The sequence below is a fragment of the Oryzias latipes genome, chromosome 17, assembly GCF_053564925.1.
Source record: "Oryzias latipes strain Hd-rR chromosome 17, Olatipes_Hd-rR_3.1".
NCBI lineage: Eukaryota > Metazoa > Chordata > Actinopteri > Beloniformes > Adrianichthyidae > Oryzias > Oryzias latipes.
The window spans coordinates 3,705,258-3,727,262 of NC_136253.1; the positions used below are offsets into that span (position 1 = coordinate 3,705,258).

General features: G+C 43.7%; 1 protein-coding gene across 9 annotated transcripts in view; it reads left to right on the top strand.

Annotated features, from left to right (window-relative positions):
* LOC105356097 (contactin-associated protein-like 4) overlaps positions 1 to 22,005 on the top strand; it is a 258,282-nt gene that overhangs the window by 199,064 nt on the left and 37,213 nt on the right. For all 9 annotated transcript variants that reach the window (XR_013650452.1, XM_078934174.1, XM_078934178.1 and 6 more), the window contains 2 exons: positions 40 to 258; positions 20,436 to 20,675. Coding sequence is in view for 8 of the 9 variants with exons in the window: in XM_078934174.1 (XP_078790300.1) it covers positions 40 to 258; positions 20,436 to 20,675 (459 nt within the window). In the remaining variant the exon portion in view is untranslated. The remainder of the gene's footprint in view (positions 1 to 39; positions 259 to 20,435; positions 20,676 to 22,005) is intronic.

Consider the following 22,005-nt stretch of genomic DNA (forward strand, 5'->3'; position numbering starts at 1 on the left):
TTTTTAAACATTTATTTTAATCTTTCTTTCTTTTTGAAGCCTCTTCTCGGGTGGTGTTCTCTCTCGATGTCGGGAATGGCCCACTCCAGGTTTATGTCAACTCAAGCATCCCGTTGAACGACAACCGGTGGCATCGCGTTCGAGCTGAGAGGAACATCAAAGAAGCGACGCTTCGACTGGACGATCTGCCCGTTGCAACCCAGGCAGCTCCTGCTGATGGACACTTCAGCCTGCAGCTCAACAGCCAGCTGTTCATCGGTGAGGAGAAATGTTTTCCGATTGGGAATTCCATGCTTCATTCTGTGATGGTAAAGTTTTACATGAAAACATTTCATTATTTCAAGTTTTTACACTAACTTTACATGTGGTTGGATTATTTTGCTTTAATTTTTAAATTAAACAGAAATACAAGCAGTTTGAGTTTTTGCGTAAAAAATCTCTTGAACTCAAATGCTTTTTCATCAGATGTTTCCTGAAGCAGCTGTTGACATTCGCAGAGAGGCCACATGTTAGTAATGCTAACTTTACTGCATGTTTTGTGTAATTTCCTTTTCCTTAAGTTTTTAACTTCAAATGCTTAAACAATTTTACAGCTAAATTTACTTTTCTTTCAGCTGTTTTAGTGTGGAGTTACTGTGGCGAAGCAGCAAACCATAATGCTTTCACCGCCTTCCACCTTTTTTTAGCCTCAATTTCCTTTAACGTCTGAAGGAAAACTGATGTTACCTTTATTTCTTCTTAACAGTTATAATATTAACAATGGTGGTGCTCCCACCATTCCTTTTTAGAAAAAGTTTTTTTTGGGTGTTTTTCACATGTTCTTGTGTTATTTGTCTAATGATGGAGGACAAACAGAACCAGTGCTCCCCAAACCCTTGGCTGTGGACCAATACCGGTCCATGGGACAGTTGGTACTGGGCTGCAGGGACAAAAAAAACATGACCTACATTTTTTCTGTTTTATTTACAATTTGATTCTGAAGAAGGTTTTGTGCTGCAAAATTCGGGTCCTTGTTGCTTCCTTTCATCAGGGGTTCTGAACCGCTCTTTGTCTGGCTCGTCACCCAGGACCTGTCTGCCATGGGACACCCTACCAGGGGCAAAAGCCCCAGACAGCTTAGCTCCTGGGATCACTCGAGCTCTCAAACTCCCCCACCACGATAAGGTGGCAGTTCACGGGCCATCTCTCGGTGGGTGGAGTCTCCCTGCCCCAGGTGGAGGAGCTTAAATATCTGGGGGTCTTGTTCACGAGTGAGGGAAGACCGGAGCATGAGATTGACAGGCGGATGGGAGCGGCATCCGTAGTCATGGGGTCGCTGTTTCGGTCTGTTGTGGTGAGGAGAGAGCTGAGCTAAAAAGCAAAGCTCTCAATTTACCGGTCGATCTTCGTTCCAATACTCACCTATATTTTAATCTTCAAAAAACAGCCACAAGTTTCTCGCACATCTCAAATATGTTATAGATTAAAACTAATATCTTTGTCCATTGTGCAATTCCACTACTACTGTACATTTAGTTTGATTAAAATGAGTCCAACTCTTAATTTCCCACACACTCACAACAAACGTCCACCAGCTTATGTGTGGCATCTGGATGACGACACATTTTCACATCGGGTTTGACAAATGTAAACCGTGCTTACAGAGCAGAAGTGCAAGACAAATTTCCCATAGCACCACAAAACCTGGGGACATTTATCAGATGCAGACAGGCAAAAATAGAAGTGGTTGCTAGGGTGATTTAAACTTTTAGAGAAGTGGCCATAGTGAATTAAAGTGTGAATTGGAGATTAAAATGGAAATGAAGCCTCCCGGTTTCTTAGAGGTCTATTATTGAAGGCCATATCGCACAGTCACTACATACATTTTGTGGTTATTGCACAGATGAAAATTTGTCATACATGAATATATGTTGAAAAAGTAAGAAAAGTTGTGGTCTTTACATGAAATTTTCACAGATGTGTCATGAATGAATCACGCTAAAACCACAGAAGTACAAATAAACTACGCAAAGAACACCTGTAAATCAACGTAGAACATGAACCGTGCATGATTATTGCGCTGTTTATATGCTATTCATTAGGGATTTGTGAGTCAATTATGTAATTTATATGTGAGATTTGTGCCATATATGAGATATAAAAGTTATACATCGGTGGTACATGCGTGAAAAGTCTGTTAGATATACGCTTAACAGTCGTGGAAAGCCACAAATTTGCATATGCAAAAATCGTGCACATTTGTGTAAGGTTTATATAATAATTGCATATAAACTATGCAAAATACGTGTAACTATCTCAAAAAATGTTAAACAGTTTAAAAACAATAAAGTTCATAGTGTTTGTATGTGTTATTTGACTTCTAAGGTTCTTCTATTATCAGCCACGGTTGTGTTTTCCGTCTTCATCAGAGTCGTCCAACAGTAGTGATGTGACGTATATAAAAACAGATGATTATGAGTGAGTCAGACTTTGACAGGTGACTCCGCCCCTTGATGTCTGTTTGCTGCTAGAGGATGTTACTCCAGGTGTCAGAAAGCAGGAAGGCCCCCTCATCCCGGTTCATGGAAGTGTGTGCTCGCTTTCGGTTCTCCACCAGCAGCAAACTGACATCAAAGGGCGGAGTCACCTGTCAAACCTCAAAAGGTCACTCTGCCTAAGTCACAGTCATGTCTTTTTATATACGTCACATCACTACCATTGGACGACTCTGACGAAGATGGAAGACATCCGTCGAAACATGTTAGGTATGTGAAAAAAACACAACCATAGAAGAACCTTAGAAGTCAGTTAAAAAACAAATTTGAGTAAAGACACGTCGGGGGAAACCCTGGACGAACATCTGCGCACATCGACAAATGTGGAAAGATAACCACAAGAAGAAAACACTTAGGTATGTTTAAGAATTATCACACATGTATAATGAAAGACGGAAATGTCATACATGGAAAATGCGAAAAATTTACGTAGTGACTGTGGGACACGGCGTTAAGAGTGTGACAAAAAGTACGATTTTGAAGAGCAATTGTTGCAAAAAATAACTTTATTATTAAGTCTTAACAACAGTTTGAATCAACTGATTTCTGACTATTTACTATTTATTAGGCTCAGGTTGTTTGTATTTTGTATATTGCTGCTTGTATCGTTTTTCTGAGCTTACAAGTAAAACCAAGTGAAGTTTAAAAAGGCTTTAAGACTTGATGGGACCATTACCCACCTGCCTTCATCTACCTGAGCATGTCTTAGTTGAATTCAGAACTCAGTTTTTATTTTGCTACAGACAGGTTATCAGGAAACATTACAAACAAAGGATATTTTTATGGTCTGTTTCTCACACAAACACTTCCATTGGATCCTGTGGGGCTGATAAATATGCTGAAGGAAGGTCATGTTGGCAGAACTATTTCCTATAGGAATCAGACACCTAAGTTTTCTGCTTTTAACAAGAACTAGATTGTAGAAAAGTAATACAGCCCTTGAAAAAGTGCTTTACTGCTTTGGGACAGCAGCTCTAAAGATTTAGAAAGTGCTGAGGGGATGTTTTCTGAGGAAGAGGCATTCATTTTCTGAAAATGCACCTTAAATTGCAGTCCTATGACAGTGTGTTGAACCAGTGATGTATTTCAAGTGGAATGTTACTCTGACAATCTTAAACTGTACTCCTCATCAATATACCAGCTTATCTACACACCCTTATGTATGTATTTGCACCCTGTTAGTAGGATATCTAAAAGAAGATTCATCCAATCTTTATCTGCATGTGGAAATTATGCAAGTCACTCCTTATCAGTGAACACTAAGGAGAAGAAAACAAAAGTGAGGAGATGGTGGTAAATATTGATTTTTTTTTTTCCAGCGTATAAAGTCTGTAATTCCCTCTTGATCAGCTGGACATTATTTCAATCTGACTGAGTTCCAAAAAAGAAGGATAAAAAGATGATAAACAGAATGTTCCATGTCTGTATTTGGATTTGAGTCCAACATTGGATTCCTAAAATCTAGCTGAAAGTTTATGAATAATTTTTTTTCTTGTTACTTAAACAATAATTAAGCAATCAGGAGCTGCACTTTTGCTGTACTAAAATGAACCTCTTGTTTATAAAACCATAATGCTGTTTTCAACAAATTAGTTTTAATAATTGGCTGCACTTATGTGGAGCATTTAAGGAACCTGGCACAGATTTTATACACCCGTAAAAAGTATTGCATTTGTTTCCATTAAAATTAATGCAACATAACAACACAAACAGTGTAAAGTTAATTATTTATTGTGAGGATTTATGTAACAAAAAAAATGTAGCTGTTTTAAATAAAGAAGCAGCAGAACTTTCCCTGTTATGGCTAGCTGTCATAGTGTGAAGAGGCTTCAACAATTTCATTTTATTCAATAGAAAAATGTTTATTTCTGTTCCATGGAAGCTCAGATTCTTTTGACTTATTCGTTCACATTTGTTCACTTTTATATGTTATTTTGTTTAAAAATAAGTTGCAGTGGTATTTCCTATTGAAAATAATAGTTCCATTCAATTTAAAGTAATTAAAAATAATAATATCTGAAAACTAATTTTGAAATGTTTTGTGCTATAGACTAAAACAACCAAAGTGTGTAAAACACATTACGCTTCTTTATACATAAACCACACTTTTCTGAGCAATCCAAAAAGTATCGATCCCACACTTGTTATAAATACCATATGTTGACATGTATTCTACAGTTTATCACAACAGCAATACAGTAGGAAAGACATGAGCGATTTAATGGTTTCCTTAACCTGTTTAGTGAATTTGATTATTTTGAAGACTGGAATGTTGTAGACGAGAGAGAGAGAGAAGAGAATAGAAGAAGGAGGAGATGTAACACTGTAGGTGACACCGGAAGAATTGAACAAATTATAGACTTTGGACTGTGTTTTTTTTTATTGTGGCTGAACAAAACAAGCAGGAACAGTTGGACTTACCCTCTAAAATGATGCTTTGTTTAACCTATTATGATTATCAGCATATATACCACTCTGAAATTGGTATATATATAACGCTCAGAAGCCGTTACCATGGCATCGCATCACACCACCTATCAGTCTTTTGTGAAAAGGAGACCATGAGACTAAATCTATAATATAACAAGATTGAAATACTACCAGTTGATTTAATATGTCTTTCTTTCATAAATGATCGTAGTAGGGTTATAAGCGGTTATTGTACGTCAAGGTGTGCTTTATCAGAAATGAAAGGGCGTTGAAGCAGTATTCCAACAGAATCATACTTTTGCATCATCCGTTCATTTCTGATAGCAGAAATCTTGTCTGATATTATACCTTACATAGTAGATAATAGTTATAGATTAAAAATTAGATTAACACCATTATAAAAACACAACATGCTAATTTGTCTGTAATTAATTACTCTAAATAATTTGAAAAAGCTAAATAAAATATGTTGTTTGGCTTTAAGAGTTGAGATGTGATTTGAAATTGTGACTGAATACTTAGGCTTGACTTGGACTTGGAAAAAGAAACTGTTAGCGTCCCTGTCTGCATATCTGCTTTCATTGTTTTCCAAAAGGCTGTAACGGTTTCAGTTCATTTGTGTTTTGTTGCTGGATTTCCTGTTTTATTTTGTAGTATTTCCTGTTTCGTTGTTGTTTTGAGTTTTACCTTGACCCATTCAGTCCTGAGTGTTTCCACCTGTGTCTTGTTGCCTTGTATGTATTTAAGTGCTGTCTTTCCCTTCCTCCTGTGCTGGTCCATATTGTATTCTTCCCCGGTTTTTCGAGCTGAGTGCTTTTGTAGTGTTTCGAGATTCTAGCCTGCCGTATGCAGTGGTTTTGTTTTTGTCTTTAGTTTATGTTATTAAACCCTATTCCCTGCATCCTCCTGCCTCCTCTCCACTCTGCGCCTGGGTACTTCCCATTACCTCCGTAACATTATGGACCAGCCAAATATGTACCCAGCAGAGAGTGACGTTGGGTGTTTTGGAGCATTCTGCCAGGAGGCAGACAAAGAACGGCCGGACGAGTGCCTCTACCCGGGCATGAGGGACATGCGGCTCCTGGAGGCATATTGCCAGGGGGCAGAGAGGACCAGATGCCCCTGGTCCCAGGTCTCCGGTTCCATTTTCGAGGGGAGTCGCCTAGCCTCAAGAGGAGGTCGCCGTCACCGCCGCCCTCACCGTAAGTCCTCCCTTGACTCCTGGATGGCGCTGGACAGTCTCCGGCCACGGGCCTTCCTGGAGCCTCTGGACCAGGACCTGTGGCTGTGGGGGGACCCTTACCTGGAGGAGGAGGGGGTCGAGTCCCAGTGGACTTTGGAGGGTCAGCTCCCCGCCTCGTTCTTCGACGTGCCTCGTTTGGCTGTGCGAAGGGGCCGTCGTCGTCGCCACCGTCCCTCTCGACGCCCCGTTTTGGTTCCGGAGGTGGAACTGGAGGCGTCCCAACCCGGTCCTGCGTCCAGGAGGGAGCCGGACCCACCACGACCCGTTCCGGCTCCAAGGAGGTTGCCGGACGCATCTCCTCCCGTCCCTGCTCCCAGGAGGGTCCCGGACGCACCATGACCCGTTCCGGCTCCGAGGAGGTTGCTGGACGCACCCCGACCCGTTCCGGCTCCTAGGAGGGTCCCGGACGCACCACGACCCGTTCCGGCTCCGAGGAGGTTGCTGGACGCACCTCGACCCGTTCCGGCTCCTAGGAGGGTCCCGGACGCACCACGACCCATTCCGGCTCCAAGGAGGTTGCTGGACGCAACTCCTCCCGTTCCGGCTCCGAAGAGGTTCCCGGACGCACCACGACCCGTTCCGGCTCCAAGGAGGTTGCTGGACGCAACTCCTCCCGTTCTGGCTCCGAGGAGGTTCCCGGACACACCACGACCCGTTCCGGCTCCGAGGAGGTTGCTGGACGCACCTCGACCCGTTCCGGCTCCGAGGAGGTTGCTGGACGCACCACGACCCATTCCGGCTCCGAGGAGGTTGCTGGACGCACTTCGACCCGTTCCGGCTCCGAGGAGGTTGCTGGACGCACCTCGACCCGTTCCGGCTCCAAGGAGGTTGCTGGACACAACTCCTCCAGTTCCTGCTCCGAGGAGGGTGTCGGACCGTCCACGACCGGTTCCGGTTCCGAGGAGGTTGTCGGACCGTCCACGACCGGTTCCGGTTCCGAGGAGGTTGTCGGACGCCACCCCTTCCGTTCCTGCCGCGGACCCCGAACCCGAGCCGCCTGCCGCGGACCCCGAACCCGAGCCGCCTGCCGCGGACCCCGAACCCGAGCCGCAAGCCGCGGACCCCGAACCCGAGCCGCCTGCCGCGGACCCCGAACCCGAGCCGCCTGCCGCGGACCCCAAACCCGAGCCGCCTGCCGCGGACCCCGAACCCGAGCCGCCTGCCGCGGACCCCGAGCCAAAGCCGCTGCCGCGGACCCCGAGCCGCCAGCCGTTTGCTGGTTAGACTGTAGATACCGGACGGCGCTGCCTCCCGGCCGCCCTCCGGATCCGCCTCGCCGGACAGAGCGGTCTCCGGGCCGTCCTCCGGACCCACTTCGCCGGACAGAGCGGCCTCCCGGTCGTCCTCCGGACCCACTTCGCCGGACTGCTATTGGCCCTTGGATTGGCCTTTCGGGCCCCCTCCTCCTGGACTCTTGGAGGAACCTCGGTGCGGTTCCTTGAGGGGGGGGGGGGTTATGTAACGGTTTCAGTTCATTTGTGTTTTGTTGCTGGATTTCCTGTTTTATTTTGTAGTATTTCCTGTTTCGTTGTTGTTTTGAGTTTTACCTTGACCCATTCAGTCCTGAGTGTTTCCACCTGTGTCTTGTTGCCTTGTATGTATTTAAGTGCTGTCTTTCCCTTCCTCCTGTGCTGGTCCATATTGTATTCTTCCCCGGTTTTTCGAGCTGAGTGCTTTTGTAGTGTTTCGAGATTCTAGCCTGCCGTATGCAGTGGTTTTGTTTTTGTCTTTAGTTTATGTTATTAAACCCTATTCCCTGCATCCTCCTGCCTCCTCTCCACTCTGCGCCTGGGTACTTCCCATTACCTCCGTAACATTATGGACCAGCCAAATATGTACCCAGCAGAGAGTGACGTTGGGTGTTTTGGGGCATTCTGCCAGGAGGCAGACGAAGAACGGCCGGACGAGTTCCTCTACCCGGGCATGAGGGACATGCGGCTCCTGGAGGCATATTGCCAGGGGGCAGAGAGGACCAGATGCCCCTGGTCCCAGGTCTCCGGTTCCATTTTCGAGGGGAGTCGCCTAGCCTCAAGAGGAGGTCGCCGTCACCGCCGCCCTCACCGTAAGTCCTCCCTTGACTCCTGGATGGCGCTGGACAGTCTCCGGCCACGGGCCTTCCTGGAGCCTCTGGACCAGGACCTGTGGCTGTGGGAGGACCCTTACCTGGAGGAGGAGGGGGTCGAGTCCCAGTGGACTTTGGAGGGTCAGCTCCCCGCCTCCTTCTTCGACGGGCCTCGTTTGGCTGTGCAAAGGGGCCGTCGTCGTCGCCACCGTCCCTTTCGACGCCCCGTTTTGGTTCCGGAGGTGGAACTGGAGGCGTCCCAACCCGGTCCTGCGTCCAGGAGGGAGCCGGACCCACCACGACCCGTTCCGGCTCCAAGGAGGTTGCCGGACGCATCTCCTCCCGTCCCTGCTCCCAGGAGGGTCCCGGACGCACCACGACCCGTTCCGGCTCCGAGGAGGTTGCTGGACGCACCCCGACCCGTTCCGGCTCCTAGGAGGGTCCCGGACGCACCACGACCCGTTCCGGCTCCGAGGAGGTTGCTGGACGCACCTCGACCCGTTCCGGCTCCTAGGAGGGTCCCGGACACACCACGACCCGTTCCGGCTCCGAGGAGGTTGCTGGACACAACTCCTCCCGTTCCGGCTCCGAGGAGGTTCCCGGACGCACCACGACCCGTTCCGGCTCCAAGGAGGTTGCTGGACGCAACTCCTCCGGTTCCGGCTCCGAGGAGGTTCCCGGACGCACCACGACCCGTTCCGGCTTCGAGGAGGTTGCTGGACGCACCTCGACCCGTTCCGGCTCCGAGGAGGTTGCTGGACGCACCACGACCCGTTCCGGCTCGTATGCAGTGGTTTTGTTTTTGTCTTTAGTTTATGTTATTAAACCCTATTTCCTGCATCCTCCTGTCTCCTCTCCTCTCTGCGCCTGGGTACTTCCCATTACCTCCGTAACAAAGGCTCACTCAGCTCATTTAAAGCTTCATTTTTCTCATTCAACCAAAGAAGAAACTGATTTTTCTACGTTGTGTGTAAGGAATCTAAAGACGTTGGAGCACAGCAGCACCCTTGGAGACCACCTCCATTTGTTGATGATCTCTCCTGCTGGACAATAAACAGAAGAGCGGGCTAACACATACCTGACGAAAACAAGAAAATAGAAACCACAGTGTTAGCATCCTGTATTAGCTCCTGCATGAGGGTGATAGGTAGAGGGAGATCAGCTAATCCTAACACTAAGGGACAACCAATATTTGGTGTAATTACAACAAAAATTCGGATCTTGTCCCGTTACACTCATCCATAAAAACAATGTAATAAATTTACATTTTTAAGGCACTACCACTTACATGTCTGCTTCCCTTTTCACATTTCAGATTTTTACATCGTGCCAGGTGCGTGCTACGACGGAATTTTAGGGCCACCCAAAAAAAAAAAAAAGTATTATTACGAGATTTTTTCTCGTAAATTTACGACTTAAAATCTTGTAATTAATAATTTATTTTTGTAAACTGGCCCTGAAACTCTGTTGAATGTGCAGATAGCTTAAATGAAAATATTTCAGAAAAAGCTAGTGTACATGTAATCAGTGTGATTTAAACCACGCCAGTGAGTGCCAGCTGGCTCTGTCCTATGTGCTGCTCTTATGAGTCACTTCATGCTCAGAGCAGACTTTTTACATCTGGACCTTTTGATTTAAGAGATTCCCTCGAACTCGTGGGTTTACTTTGCAGAATTTGTATTTGAAGTATCGCTCAGGGCCTTTGATGACTGCTTTGAACTCTGTTCTACTAATTGTTGCTCCGTGTGCTCCCCTGTGGTCTCCTGCTTCACTTTTGGAGCACGGTCTAACACCGCAGCCGCACCCGTGTAAGGAGACCTCGAGCATCTTGTTAGATGTGAACTCCTACACAAGGCTGGAAGTCTCACTGATGTTGAGCTCCTCGCAGATGCGGCTCAGGTCAGAGGTGGATAATCTGCATTTGGCTTTTTTGATCTTCCCTTTAATCTTACTTTCACAAACACGTCATTATGCTCTTACCAAATGATCTCTGGGTCCCAGAGGTTACTTCTTGAGCCACGGTTTCTTTTGCTGATGCTGAGGCATTTAAATGAACATAATCTGTGCTGAAGCTCAGTGGCTTGACAAAGTTAATGTTCCAGTGGGTTCATTTTCCACTTATACTACCATTTTGAATGACTGCGGGCGGCCTTGCAGTGCACGTCCTGGAATCTTGGTTTCAAAGCTGGCGCTTTACTTTTTTTTTTGTAATTTGCTTTGCTTTTATTTTCTTCATGTGATGTGTGTTTTGCTGTGTCAAGCACTTCTCACAGAAAACATAACTCGTTGTGTTGTTTTACATTTTTTTTTATCATCATTACCAACATTGTTTTGTTTTACAGTTTTTCATTATCATTTCCACATTGAAGTGAGGAGTAAGGAGCTTAGTTGAAGGAAATACGTCCAGTCCGCCACCTGATGCCGCTGTTCTGTGTGGTTTCAAAGCCCTGAATGGTTGGTTCATTTTTCTCCTGAATCACGGTCAAATAGAAACCCATGCATCTTGGTTTTGTCGTTTACTTTATGATGTTTGCATTTGTTGAGTTAAGTTATTTGTCATGTTTGCATTAAAAGGTTCTCACTGTCATTTGGGGAAGCTATTCTTTTTGGTTTTTGTGTGGCTCCTCTTTTCCCAATTGTCTCCTCTTTAAATTGTAGAATCATGAAATGGAGCCCCCTTCAGATCAATGAGTCAGGCATGTTATAGTCTTTGCTGCAGAACAGCAGGCAGTTGTCAGCTTTTAACACTGATGATAACAGTTTTAGCCTGTGGTCTTAACAGGAATGACAGCCTGTCAAATGTAAGGGCTGCCTGTGCTGTCAGACACTGAAAGCTGAGATCAGTGTGTAGAAAAGCTCTTCTATAATGATTCACTTTTCCATCTCAACATCTGTTGCCCAAATAGAGACCCTCATTTAAAAAGTGAGAAGGTGCAGGTATCAAGGAGAAACATATGCTGTTCATAAATAGGAGCAGAAAGAGCAATGCTAAATAAGGAGAATAAAGGAAAGTTGAGGAATATTCCCATTGGCGCATTGGAGGGAGGATGGCATGAATCCCCTGTTCTTGATAGGTGAACAATCTAGAAATCCAAAGTAAAAAAGGAAAGTTTCAGAAGATTCAGCTCACATAACATTAAAGCTCTGGCTTATGCATTCCATTCTGACCCAAACAGATCTACTCTGCAGCAACACAGGTTATAGCAAAGTAGAAGACTTGGACCCAAATTCAGGATAAGAGAAAGAGGTATTGTGGCAACCAGACAAAAAATAAAACCGTTTCATTAGAAACTAACAAAAACGAACAACGGGGTTGCTAACCCGGCTTATCCAGAAATGGAATTAAGGCAGAGAAACTGTGACAGAGAGACAAAACACAGAGAACAGACTGCCAGCTAAGTGTCAAAACTCAGGAGCATATTAATGGAGAACAAGGACCAGAGGAGGAGGCAAAAAGAAAAGCATCCAGGTGTGACATGAGAAATAAAACCAAACAATAACACAAAACTAAAAATAAAACCAGCAAACAGAACTTGAGAATCTGTTATATGTATCCCCAACCCGTCCAAATGACACAAATTTAGGAATATTTAGGAAAATGAAAATAATTTTGTACATTGCTGTTGGTCTCTTGTGCTATAGAGAGATTTATAGTCATGCCTCGGTTAGTTAAAGTTTTTTTGAAACATCAACATACGTCTAAAAGTTCATACAGTCCTCCATCACTATACTGCGATTCATCTTTCGCAGTCTTGTTGTTGTTTTACAGATTTCTTTCTGCACAGTTTTGCCTGCATTTTTCTTATTTACAGTGTTTTGCGTCCTGATTGGCTGCTGACTATGCCGATCAATCTACTCTGTGCTGTATCTCCTGTACAGAATGCATTTAGTTTATTAAATCTACAAAAATCTTTATCACTATCAGATCTTTGTTATGTGCCGCTGGATAGTCCAGTTGGTTAAAGGGCCTGTACTGTGCTACAGTATTCTTAAGTCTTTTATAGTCAACAATATCCATGTATATGATGATATATTACCGTTGGCACAAAAAACAATTTTTATTAAGTATTAGTTATTTTTCTGACTAGATCTCTGAGGCACCACCTTCCACTCTTTGTGCGTGCCGCACATTTCATGACGTCAACCTAGACTCGGCCTCGGCAGCGTGTCTGTCTCTCGCCCACAAAAACAGACAAAATCCAAACTTTTGCAAAGATGTATGTGTATATTGTGGACATAATAGGAAAGCGTTTTTGCCGATCACCCCTATCTCCGTAGAGAAAGTGGTTGTGTTAGCTTGGGGGCGGTGCTGACAGCACAGACTTGTCCTGGAAGGGGCTGTTCACACTTTCACAACCCACTCATTTTCGTGGGTCGTGAGGGGCTGGTGCTGAGAGCAAAGGGTTTTAGAGCAGTGTTCCCCAACGTTTATGTGGCTGCGGACTGCTCAACCCCTGGGGATTTTACCGCGGCCTGGCGGAAAGGGGTGGGGGTTGCTGGAGATGCTTAATTTTGGTCCGATTTTAAAAAGAAAAGAAACTTCTGATCATCACAAAAAACTAAACTTTTAATAATAATAATAACAGATATCACCAGTGAAACATTTATCTCTAGAAAAATCCATCCATCCATCCATCCATCCATCTTCCTCCTCGACTTCCCTCGTCCCATCCATTTCCTCCAGCTCCCAAGGCGTTCCCAGGCCAGCCGAGAGATGTAGTCTCTCCAGTGTGTCCTGGGTCTTCCCCGGGGCCCCCGCCCAGTGGGACATGCCCGGAACACCTCTCCAGGGAGGCGTCCAGGAGGCATCTGGACTAGATGCCAGAGCCACCTCAACTGGCTCCTTTCGATGTGGAGGAGAAGCGGTTCTACTCCGAGCTCTCCGCGGGTGGCCGTGCTTCTCACCCTATCTCTAAAGGAGCGCCCCGCCACCCTACGGAGGAAGCTCATTTCAGCCGCTTGTTTTCGGGACCTCCTTCTTTCGGTCATGACCCATAGCTCATGACCATAGGTGAGTGTTGGAACGTAGATCGACCGGTAAATTGAGAGCTTTGCTTTTCGGCTCAGCTCTCTTTTCACCACAACGGACCGCTACAGCGACCGCATAACTACGGACGCCGCTCCGATCCGCCTGTCAATCTCACGCTCCGGTCTTCCCTCACTCATGAACAAGACCCCAAGGTATTTAAACTCTTCCACCTGGGGCAGGGAGACTCCACCCACTGAGAGATGGCAAACTGCCTTTCTCCGGTCGAGATCCATGGCCTCAGATTTAGCGGTGCTGACCCTCATCCCAGCCGCTTCACACTCGGCCTGCAAATCGCCCCAATGCACGCTGGAGGTCCTGGCTCCATGAAGCCAACAGGACAACATCATCTGCAAAAAGCAGAGAGGAAATCCTGTGGTCCCCATACCAGATCCCTTCGCCATAAAAACTATGAACAGAACCAGTGATACAGGGCAGCCCTGCAGGAGTCCAACGTGGACCGGGAACAGGTCTGACTTACTGCCGGCTAAGCGAACCAAGCTCTTACTCCGGTCATACAGAGACCGGACAGCCCTCAGTAAGGCTTCCCGGACCCCATACTCCCAGAGCACTCTCCACAGGATACCACTGGGGACGCAGTCGAACGCCTTCTCCAAATCCACAAAACACATATGGACTGGGTAAGCGAACTCCCACAATCCCTACAGCACCCTAGATAGGGTATGGAGCTGGTCCACTGTTCCACGACCAGGACGGAAACCGCACTGTTGTTCCTGAATCCGAGGTTCAACTATCGGACGGACTCTCCTCTCCAGTACCCTAACATAGACTTTCCCAGGGAGGCTGAGGAGTGTAATTCCCCTGTAGTTGGAACACACCCTCCGGTCCCCCTTCTTAAAGAGGGGAACCACCACCCCTGTCTGCCAGTCCAGTGGTACAGTTCTCTAGAAACATATTCTGCCAATGAATGTTGTGAGTACTATGTAAACTGGCCCCGTGTGTGGGAAATCACCTGTTGCAATAAATACATATTTTAAGCAGGACTCCTGGTGGCCTACTGTTAAATTATTTTTTGTCTTGAAGTCGTAGCCCTTTCTTCCATCTGTTTTTCTGTCCCTGCACTAATTCCTTATCCATTTGCAAGGAAACATTCCACATACAACATTTCGGTAACACTTTATATTAAGATTCTTAACAAGCTTTGTTAACACATTAGCAAACATTATAAATGAATTTATAGGGTGTTAGTAAGACATTTATTAGTACAATAAGTCTAATAAGGTTTATTAAATTACTTAGTTAACACATTTACAAGCATTATTAGGATGTTTTTAAGATGCTAATGATGCATTTACTGATATTATAGGTGCCTAACAAATGTCTCAGTGTTAATAAGCTTAATTAACAACCTTTGTTAACAAATTAAGAAGTATTATTATTGTTTGGGGTTCTAGTAAGATATTTATTAGCATTATAGATGCCTGACACAAGCCTAAGTGTTCATAAGCTTAATAAGTTTTATTAACTAACTTAACAAATTAATAGGCTTTATTAATGTGTCAGATGCTAGTAATATATTTATTAGCATTATAGATGTCTTGCAAATACCTGAAAGTGTTAATAAGATTTATTAACATCTAAAGTCAGACCATTGTCTTCTAAATCCATATTACTAAACTGCTTATAAGCTTTACAAATGTATTAATTAACTTTGTTAATAGTTTATTAATTGTTTTGCAGCACCTCATCTAAAGTGTGGACGTTTTTTAGCACAAACAACCACAAAGCATAAAGATTGTAAAAAGAACTTTATGACATTAAAACAGACTAAACATACACAAATCGTTCTGTAAAAGATATATAATAATTTAATTCAGACAAATAATTTTTTTTTAAACATATATACTGGTGTTGGATGACTAGCATCATAGCTAATATAAGGATAAAGTATTAGCATCTATCCTGAGTGAAACATTCATTGCAAATCCCATCACCAGGAGACAGTTCTCTGCATTCAATGCCAACTGCATTCAACCACTGTTGCCTTGCTTCAAAGTCCACAAGAAAGTTGCACAAGCCAGTCATTTTTGAAGAACGAAGACAATAAACCTACAGGAGCCATGCTAAAGCTAACACGCTAACGACCGACCGGTACAGAATCAAAGATGGGCGGGGCTTTTTTCGTCACCTGTGTGAAAGCAAAGTCTAAGAGGCCATTCAATTGGCTGAAAGTGAGCACGCCTGTTTTGCTGATGAGTTTGATTGACAGATTCATTAGCCAATGGTGACATTAGTTAACCTGCCCATCTTTATTCATAGATGGGCAGGTTAGCGTGTTAGCTTTTGCATGGCTCCTGTAGGTTTATTGTCTTCGTTCTTCAAAAATGACTGGCTTGTGCAACTTTCTTGTGGACTTTGAAGCAAGGCAAATGTGGTTGAATGCAGTTGGCATTGAATGCAGAGAATTGTCTCCTGGTGATGGGATTTGCAATGAATGTTTCACTCAGGATAGATGCTAATACTTTATCCTATTAGCTATGATGCTAGTCATCCAACACCAGTATATATGTTTTTAAAAAAATTATTTGTCTGAATTAAATTATTATATATCTTTTACAGAACGATTTGTGTATGTTTAGTCTGTTTTAATGTCATAAAGTTCTTTTTACAATCTTTATGCTTTGTGGTTGTTTGTGCTAAAAAACGTCCACACTTTAGATGAGGTGCTGCAACACAATTAATAAACTATTAACAAAGTTAATTAATACATTTGTAAAGCTTATAAGCAGTTTAGTAATATGGATTTAGAAGACAATGGTCTGACTTTAGATGTTAATAAATCTTATTAACACTTTCAGGTATTTGCAAGACATCTATAATGCTAATAAATATATTACTAGCATCTGACACATTAATAAAGCCTATTAATTTGTTAAGTTCATTAATAAAACTTATTAAGCTTATGAACACTTAGGCTTGTGTCAGGCGTCTACAATGCTAATAAATATCTTACTAGAACCCCAAACAATAATAATACTTCTTAATTTGTTAACAAAGGTTGTTAATAAATCTTATTAAGCTTATTAACACTGAGACATTTGTTAGGCACCTATAATATGTATGATATAATATGTAAAATGCATCATTAGCATCTTAAAAACATCCTAATAATAATGCTTGTAAATGTGTTAACTAAGTAATTTAATAAACCTTATTAGACTTATTGTACTAATAAATGTCTTACTAACACCCTATAAATTCATTTATAATGCTTGTTAATGTGTTAACAGAGCTTGTTAAGGAATCTTAATATAAAGTGTTACCAATTTCTCATGTAGCACGCCGCAAAACTACTTTTAGCATTCAAGTGACTGAAATGTATCCAAATGATTCCTGTCGATTTTCAAAACCAATTTTTTTTCAGAATGAAAGATCGTTCAAATGTTTTCATTTTTCCTCCCATGACCAAACTTTACAGCTCAAGTAGCTGAGAGAATCCATCCATCCTTCCATCCTTTCATCCATCCATCCTTCCATCCATCCATCCATCCATCTTCTTCCACACATCCGGGAGCGGGTTGCGGGGGCAGCAGTCTAAAAAAAGATTCCCAGACTTTCATCCCCAGAGGAGCTGGGGGACGCCCAAATTTTCCAGGGCCAGCCAAGAGTGTCCTGGGTCTTCCCTGGGGCCTCTGCCCAGAATCTGGTTATTTTTCAAAATAAAAGCTCTGTTCAAATAAAACATTGTCGAAACTCAAAAGAAATAAAAAGAACCAGGCATAATTAATTAATTCTTCTGCGGCCCGGTGCCAAGTGATCCACGGACCGGTACCGGCCCGCGGCCCGGTAGTTGGAGACCACTGTTTTTAGCAGGAATACTCAGAAATGCGTGAACGGGTACCACTTTGGGTTTTTTTTTTTCGTGGAAAATGAACATTACAATACCCTTAAAAGCTCAAAAAATGATTTAGCATGATGTAGGCCCTTTATGTTCGGGACTGGCACGCAGGAAAACAGGGTTTGATTCCCAGGGTGTGCAATGAGCTTTAAACAGTGTGGGTCCTTTGGCAAGACTCATCGCTCTACTGCCTAACATTGTAGCCACAAGAGGGGCCTAAGCCTGTGTCTCCCTGCTGATCCTCAGCCCGAATAAGATACAGGTTGCTGTCAGGAAGTGGGCATCCTGTGTAAAAATCTCTGCCAAATCCCATGTGTGAATCTGATGCGGGAAAAGCTGAAAGGTGAACAATCTTTGAAAAATCTTATATCAAAACCCCTGTCCCAATGTGAAGAGACTAACCATGTCCCTTGTCCCGTTGGTACTCTGTTTGTCCCTTCCTCCTTAAGATCAGACGTCATCACCTGGTAGGCATTCATCCACAGTCTCCTGCCACGCTGGCATCCACAGGACCCTGGCCTTACTCTGTCGTCTTTTCTTTTGCCCACTATGGAAAAGGATTTGTGTGAGTACATTGGAGCCTGCTCCACCTGTGCACGCTCCAAGTCTTCCAATTCTTTCCCCTCAGGTCGTCTCCATCCTTTGTCCACGCCCAATAGGCTATAGTCTCACAATGGCCTTGGATTTCACTAACCAACACTGTTATCCTCACAGTAATTGATTGATTCTCCAAAGCAGCTCACTTCATTCCCCTACCCCAACTTCTTACTGCAAAGGAAACCGCCAACATTCTTGTCAATACGGTCTTCAGATACCATGGTATCCCCGCTGACATCGTTTCCGACAGGAGTCCTCAATTTCTATCACAGGTTTGGAGGGCTTTTTGCTCAGCTCTAGGGGCCACCGTTAGTCTTTCCTCTGGGCCAAGCGGAACGGGCCAACCAGGACTTGAAAGCGGCACTCTGTTGTTTGACGGCCCAGAATGACTTTGATTGGTCGACCTATTTAGTTTGGATCGAGTATGCTCATAATTCCCTTCCCTCTTATGCCACAGGACTTTCCCCGTTTGAGGCCTGCCTTGGGTACCTACCACCCCTGTTTCCGTCCCAGGAAATCGATGTGGCGGGTCCCTCGGTCCAACATCACCTCCACCGATGCAGGGGCATCTGGAGACAGACCAGGGAGGCACTTCTACGTGCCAAATAGAATAACTGTAAAATCGCCAATTGACACAGGGTGGTAGGACCCACGTACCAACCTGGTCAGAAGGTATGGCTCTCTTCTAGGAACATCCCGATCCAGTCTACTTCTCGCAAAGTTGCCCCCCAGTTCATTGGTCCCTACGAAATTAATAAAGTCATCAACCCTACCGGCGTCTGCCTCCGGTTGCTTGCGGCTCTTAAAATCCATCCCTCATTCCACATATCACAGATTAAACCTGTCAATGAAGGTCCGCTTTGCCCGTCTTCCGCTGCCCCGCCTCCCGCCCGTATCATTGGCGGTGCTCCCTCCTTCACGGCTAGTCGTGTTTTGGATGTCCGGTGTCGGGGTCATGGATTCCAGTTTTTGGTGGATTGGGAGGGTTATGGGCCCGAAGAACGTTCCTGGGTCTCCCGTTCCCTTGTCCTCGATCCTTCCCTCTTTGGGCCCATCTCGACCGGCGTCCTGGACCGCCTGGAGGCGGTCATTGAGGGGGGTTACTGTCATGGCATCTCCGGGAGACCTCTCCTCCCCCCTCCACTCTCTGCTTCATTCACAGATGGAACCCAGCTGTCCGCACTTACCTCATCTCCTGCTTCAGTATGTATGATGGCCGCCTTCCAGTATTCATTGCCAGTTTGTTGCCCTCAATGGTGCAGTACCTGGTCAATCGTTATCTTGTCTACACCAAACGTATTACGTAGTGAAATTAGTTTCTCATCCAAGTTTTCGATCTGCCTGCAGGACTTCTACACCACAATTGCTGATCTGGGTTCTTTCACAAGCGCCAAGCCACGACTCCAGCCGAACCACAACACAACAACAAAGCCGCTGCTCAGCCAAACGACTTCCCCCCTTCGCCGCTCAAAACAAAGAAAGACTTACCTTCACATCCACACCTTGCCGAATCTACGGTGGCAACGTCAGGAACTCTTTGCAACTACCAACTAATTTAATAAATCCTAATTTACCTACATCCGTGCGTCTCTTTCTGCGTTCCAGCGTCCCAACACATCATGACAATAGTGCTGCTTTGTCATATTTGTTGGATAGAGATGTCTTCCGTCTATGAGAAATCAAAATGTAAAAAGTGAAGAAAATTTGATATTATAGAAGTCTGTATAAATTGGTGACTTTAGCATTACATGTAGAGGTGGATTTGTACAAAATATCCCCATTAAGATATCAATCAAACTGATATGTCTAATGGGGATATTTTCTTTTCATTTAGTAGTGGGTTGTTTGTCCTTCATTCTGGGAGCAACAGAACAATAGACATGTCTCACTTAAGGAAAAAGCAAGGCTAAAAAAGCAATGATTTAAATTGAAAGGTTTACAAACCTATAGCTATAAAGCTTCAAACCAAGAAGAAAAAAAAAGACAAGTCTAAATGGTTGTTGCTGCTGCTGATGAGCAGTTCAGCCAGGACTGTGGATTTTCCACATCATCACTTGTACTAAACGTAAAGTAAGCCATAAAGAGGTGCAATTGATATAATTGAAGTCAACTTAATTTAGAAAAGAATTGAACCATCAATCCCATAAATCATGTCAATAGGTTTATAAATTGACTTAAAAATGAAAACATTTACTTTCAAAGCATTCAGCTTTCTGTAAGTTTTTTTTTTTTTTTTTTTTTTACAATTTCAAGAATGTTCATTAAAGTTTGGATGTTTTCCAGTTTATATTGCTAGACTTATCTTTAACACAGATGTTGCTGGCTTCATCTAAACCCAACACACTCTTTGTCATACTGTAACTCTACGACTGCTTATGAATCCGCTGATTCTGACGTGGAGAAAAGCGGCTTCTTGTATGGGCTTTGTACTTGAAATGAAACACATTACTAAGATAAAGTGTTGCATATTGGTGCAAAGCCGTTTTTCTCTTCTTCAGCATCTGCTGGAATTATGTTGATTGTGTAAAAAGTTAAAGGTAGTCTAAAGAATGTAAACACTGAAGCGAAAGCTCCTGTGTAGAAGGTGTAAATTAAAATAAATATATATACATTTAAAAAGAAGATTGAGAATCAAAATTCGAATCAAAACCCTTTTCAACTTGAATTCCAAATCCTTCTTTCAGGTGGAACAGCGTCCAGACAGAAGGGCTTCCGTGGTTGTATTCGCTCTCTGCAGCTGAACGGCGCCACTCTGGATCTGGAGGAAAGAGCGAAGATCACGCCGGGGGTCCGACCCGGCTGTCCGGGTCACTGCAGCAGCTACGGCTCGCTCTGCCACCACCAGGGCCGCTGCGTGGAGAAAGACAACGGCTTCCACTGCGACTGCAGCCAGTCTGCATACAGCGGAGTCTTCTGCCACACAGGTTTGTAATGACACTGGCTTTAAAACAGCCTCATCTGACTTTGAAGAAGCAAAGAATCATGCAGTTGCATAAACTCTTCTCATAACTCAGAGAATATTTTGGGTTACATGATTTACTGCATATTGATAAAAGATACTGGTCACACAAACCAAAGAAAAGAGCAGCAACTGATGCTCAAATCCTTTAACTGTGGGTGTTATTGCGGCTGCTCCACACAACTCGTGTTTATTGCACTTAACACTCATTAAAAAGCACTTGGCTGCAGTACTGCATTTCTGACTTCACGCATCTAAAGTCTGTCTGATGTGTCAGAGCTCATTTAGCAACGTTTCGCCACATTAATGTTTATGTCTGGGTTTAACACTTGGTTCTGAGATGACTCTCCTCTCCTCTTCTCAGGATCTTCACTAAACCTAAAGCTGAATGAAGCAAAAAATAGGGGGGATATTTTTTTATTAGCCTTGTTGGGTTTGTGAACCATAGGTATAAAACATCCAAACGTGTTAAACATTGCTGTCTGTAAAATGTCTGACATGTTTTTCTTGGCACCAAAGTCATGATGACAGCTCGGCTTTCTCTGGTAGAATAATTGGGCTCTGAAGAATTATTCAGAGGCCGTAAATAAGCTGTAGAGCTACAATAAACCCGAAGAATTTATTACAGTGGTGAAAGTGAGAGATTAATTCTAATAGTTATAGTCAGTTATAAAGATGAGTTGCATTTCCTTAGGAAAACCATTTATTATCAGGTAATTGTGAAGAGCTATTACACTGGAGGGACAATTGCAGTAGAGGTTTTTCAGAGAGTAAAAAAAAAAAAACCCTCGTCGGAATCTGGTTTAGAACTTTGTTGCTGACTGAGACAAAATTACTGCAAGAGTTTGCTGTGTTTGGTTTCCATCTTTGAACACAATATTATAAATAAAAGCTTTACTGCAACATTCATCCTGCTTAAAGTTTAATATCCACTTTCAGGCAGATGAAAAGATGCCAATTTTGCTGAGAGGACTAAATCCGGTTTGTCTTCATTCCAGTGGAGCTTATTTGTTCATGTAAAACTCATACTTAATTTGCTTGAAACATAGGGTAGTTTGTGAGCTGCATGGTGATACATTTTGGTCTTAGATAATAAATATTTTGTTTAAATGTTAGATGGATTGGTTTATTTCAAGCAATCTTCTGCCAAAGAAAAAACAAAAGAAAAAAGTTACATAATATAAATTATAGATATTTCCGATTTATTTAAGATATTATTTCAAAAATTGAAAATAGACTACATTTTTCCTATGAAAATTGCGTTTTTGGCATTAATAACATGTTCTTGTTGCATT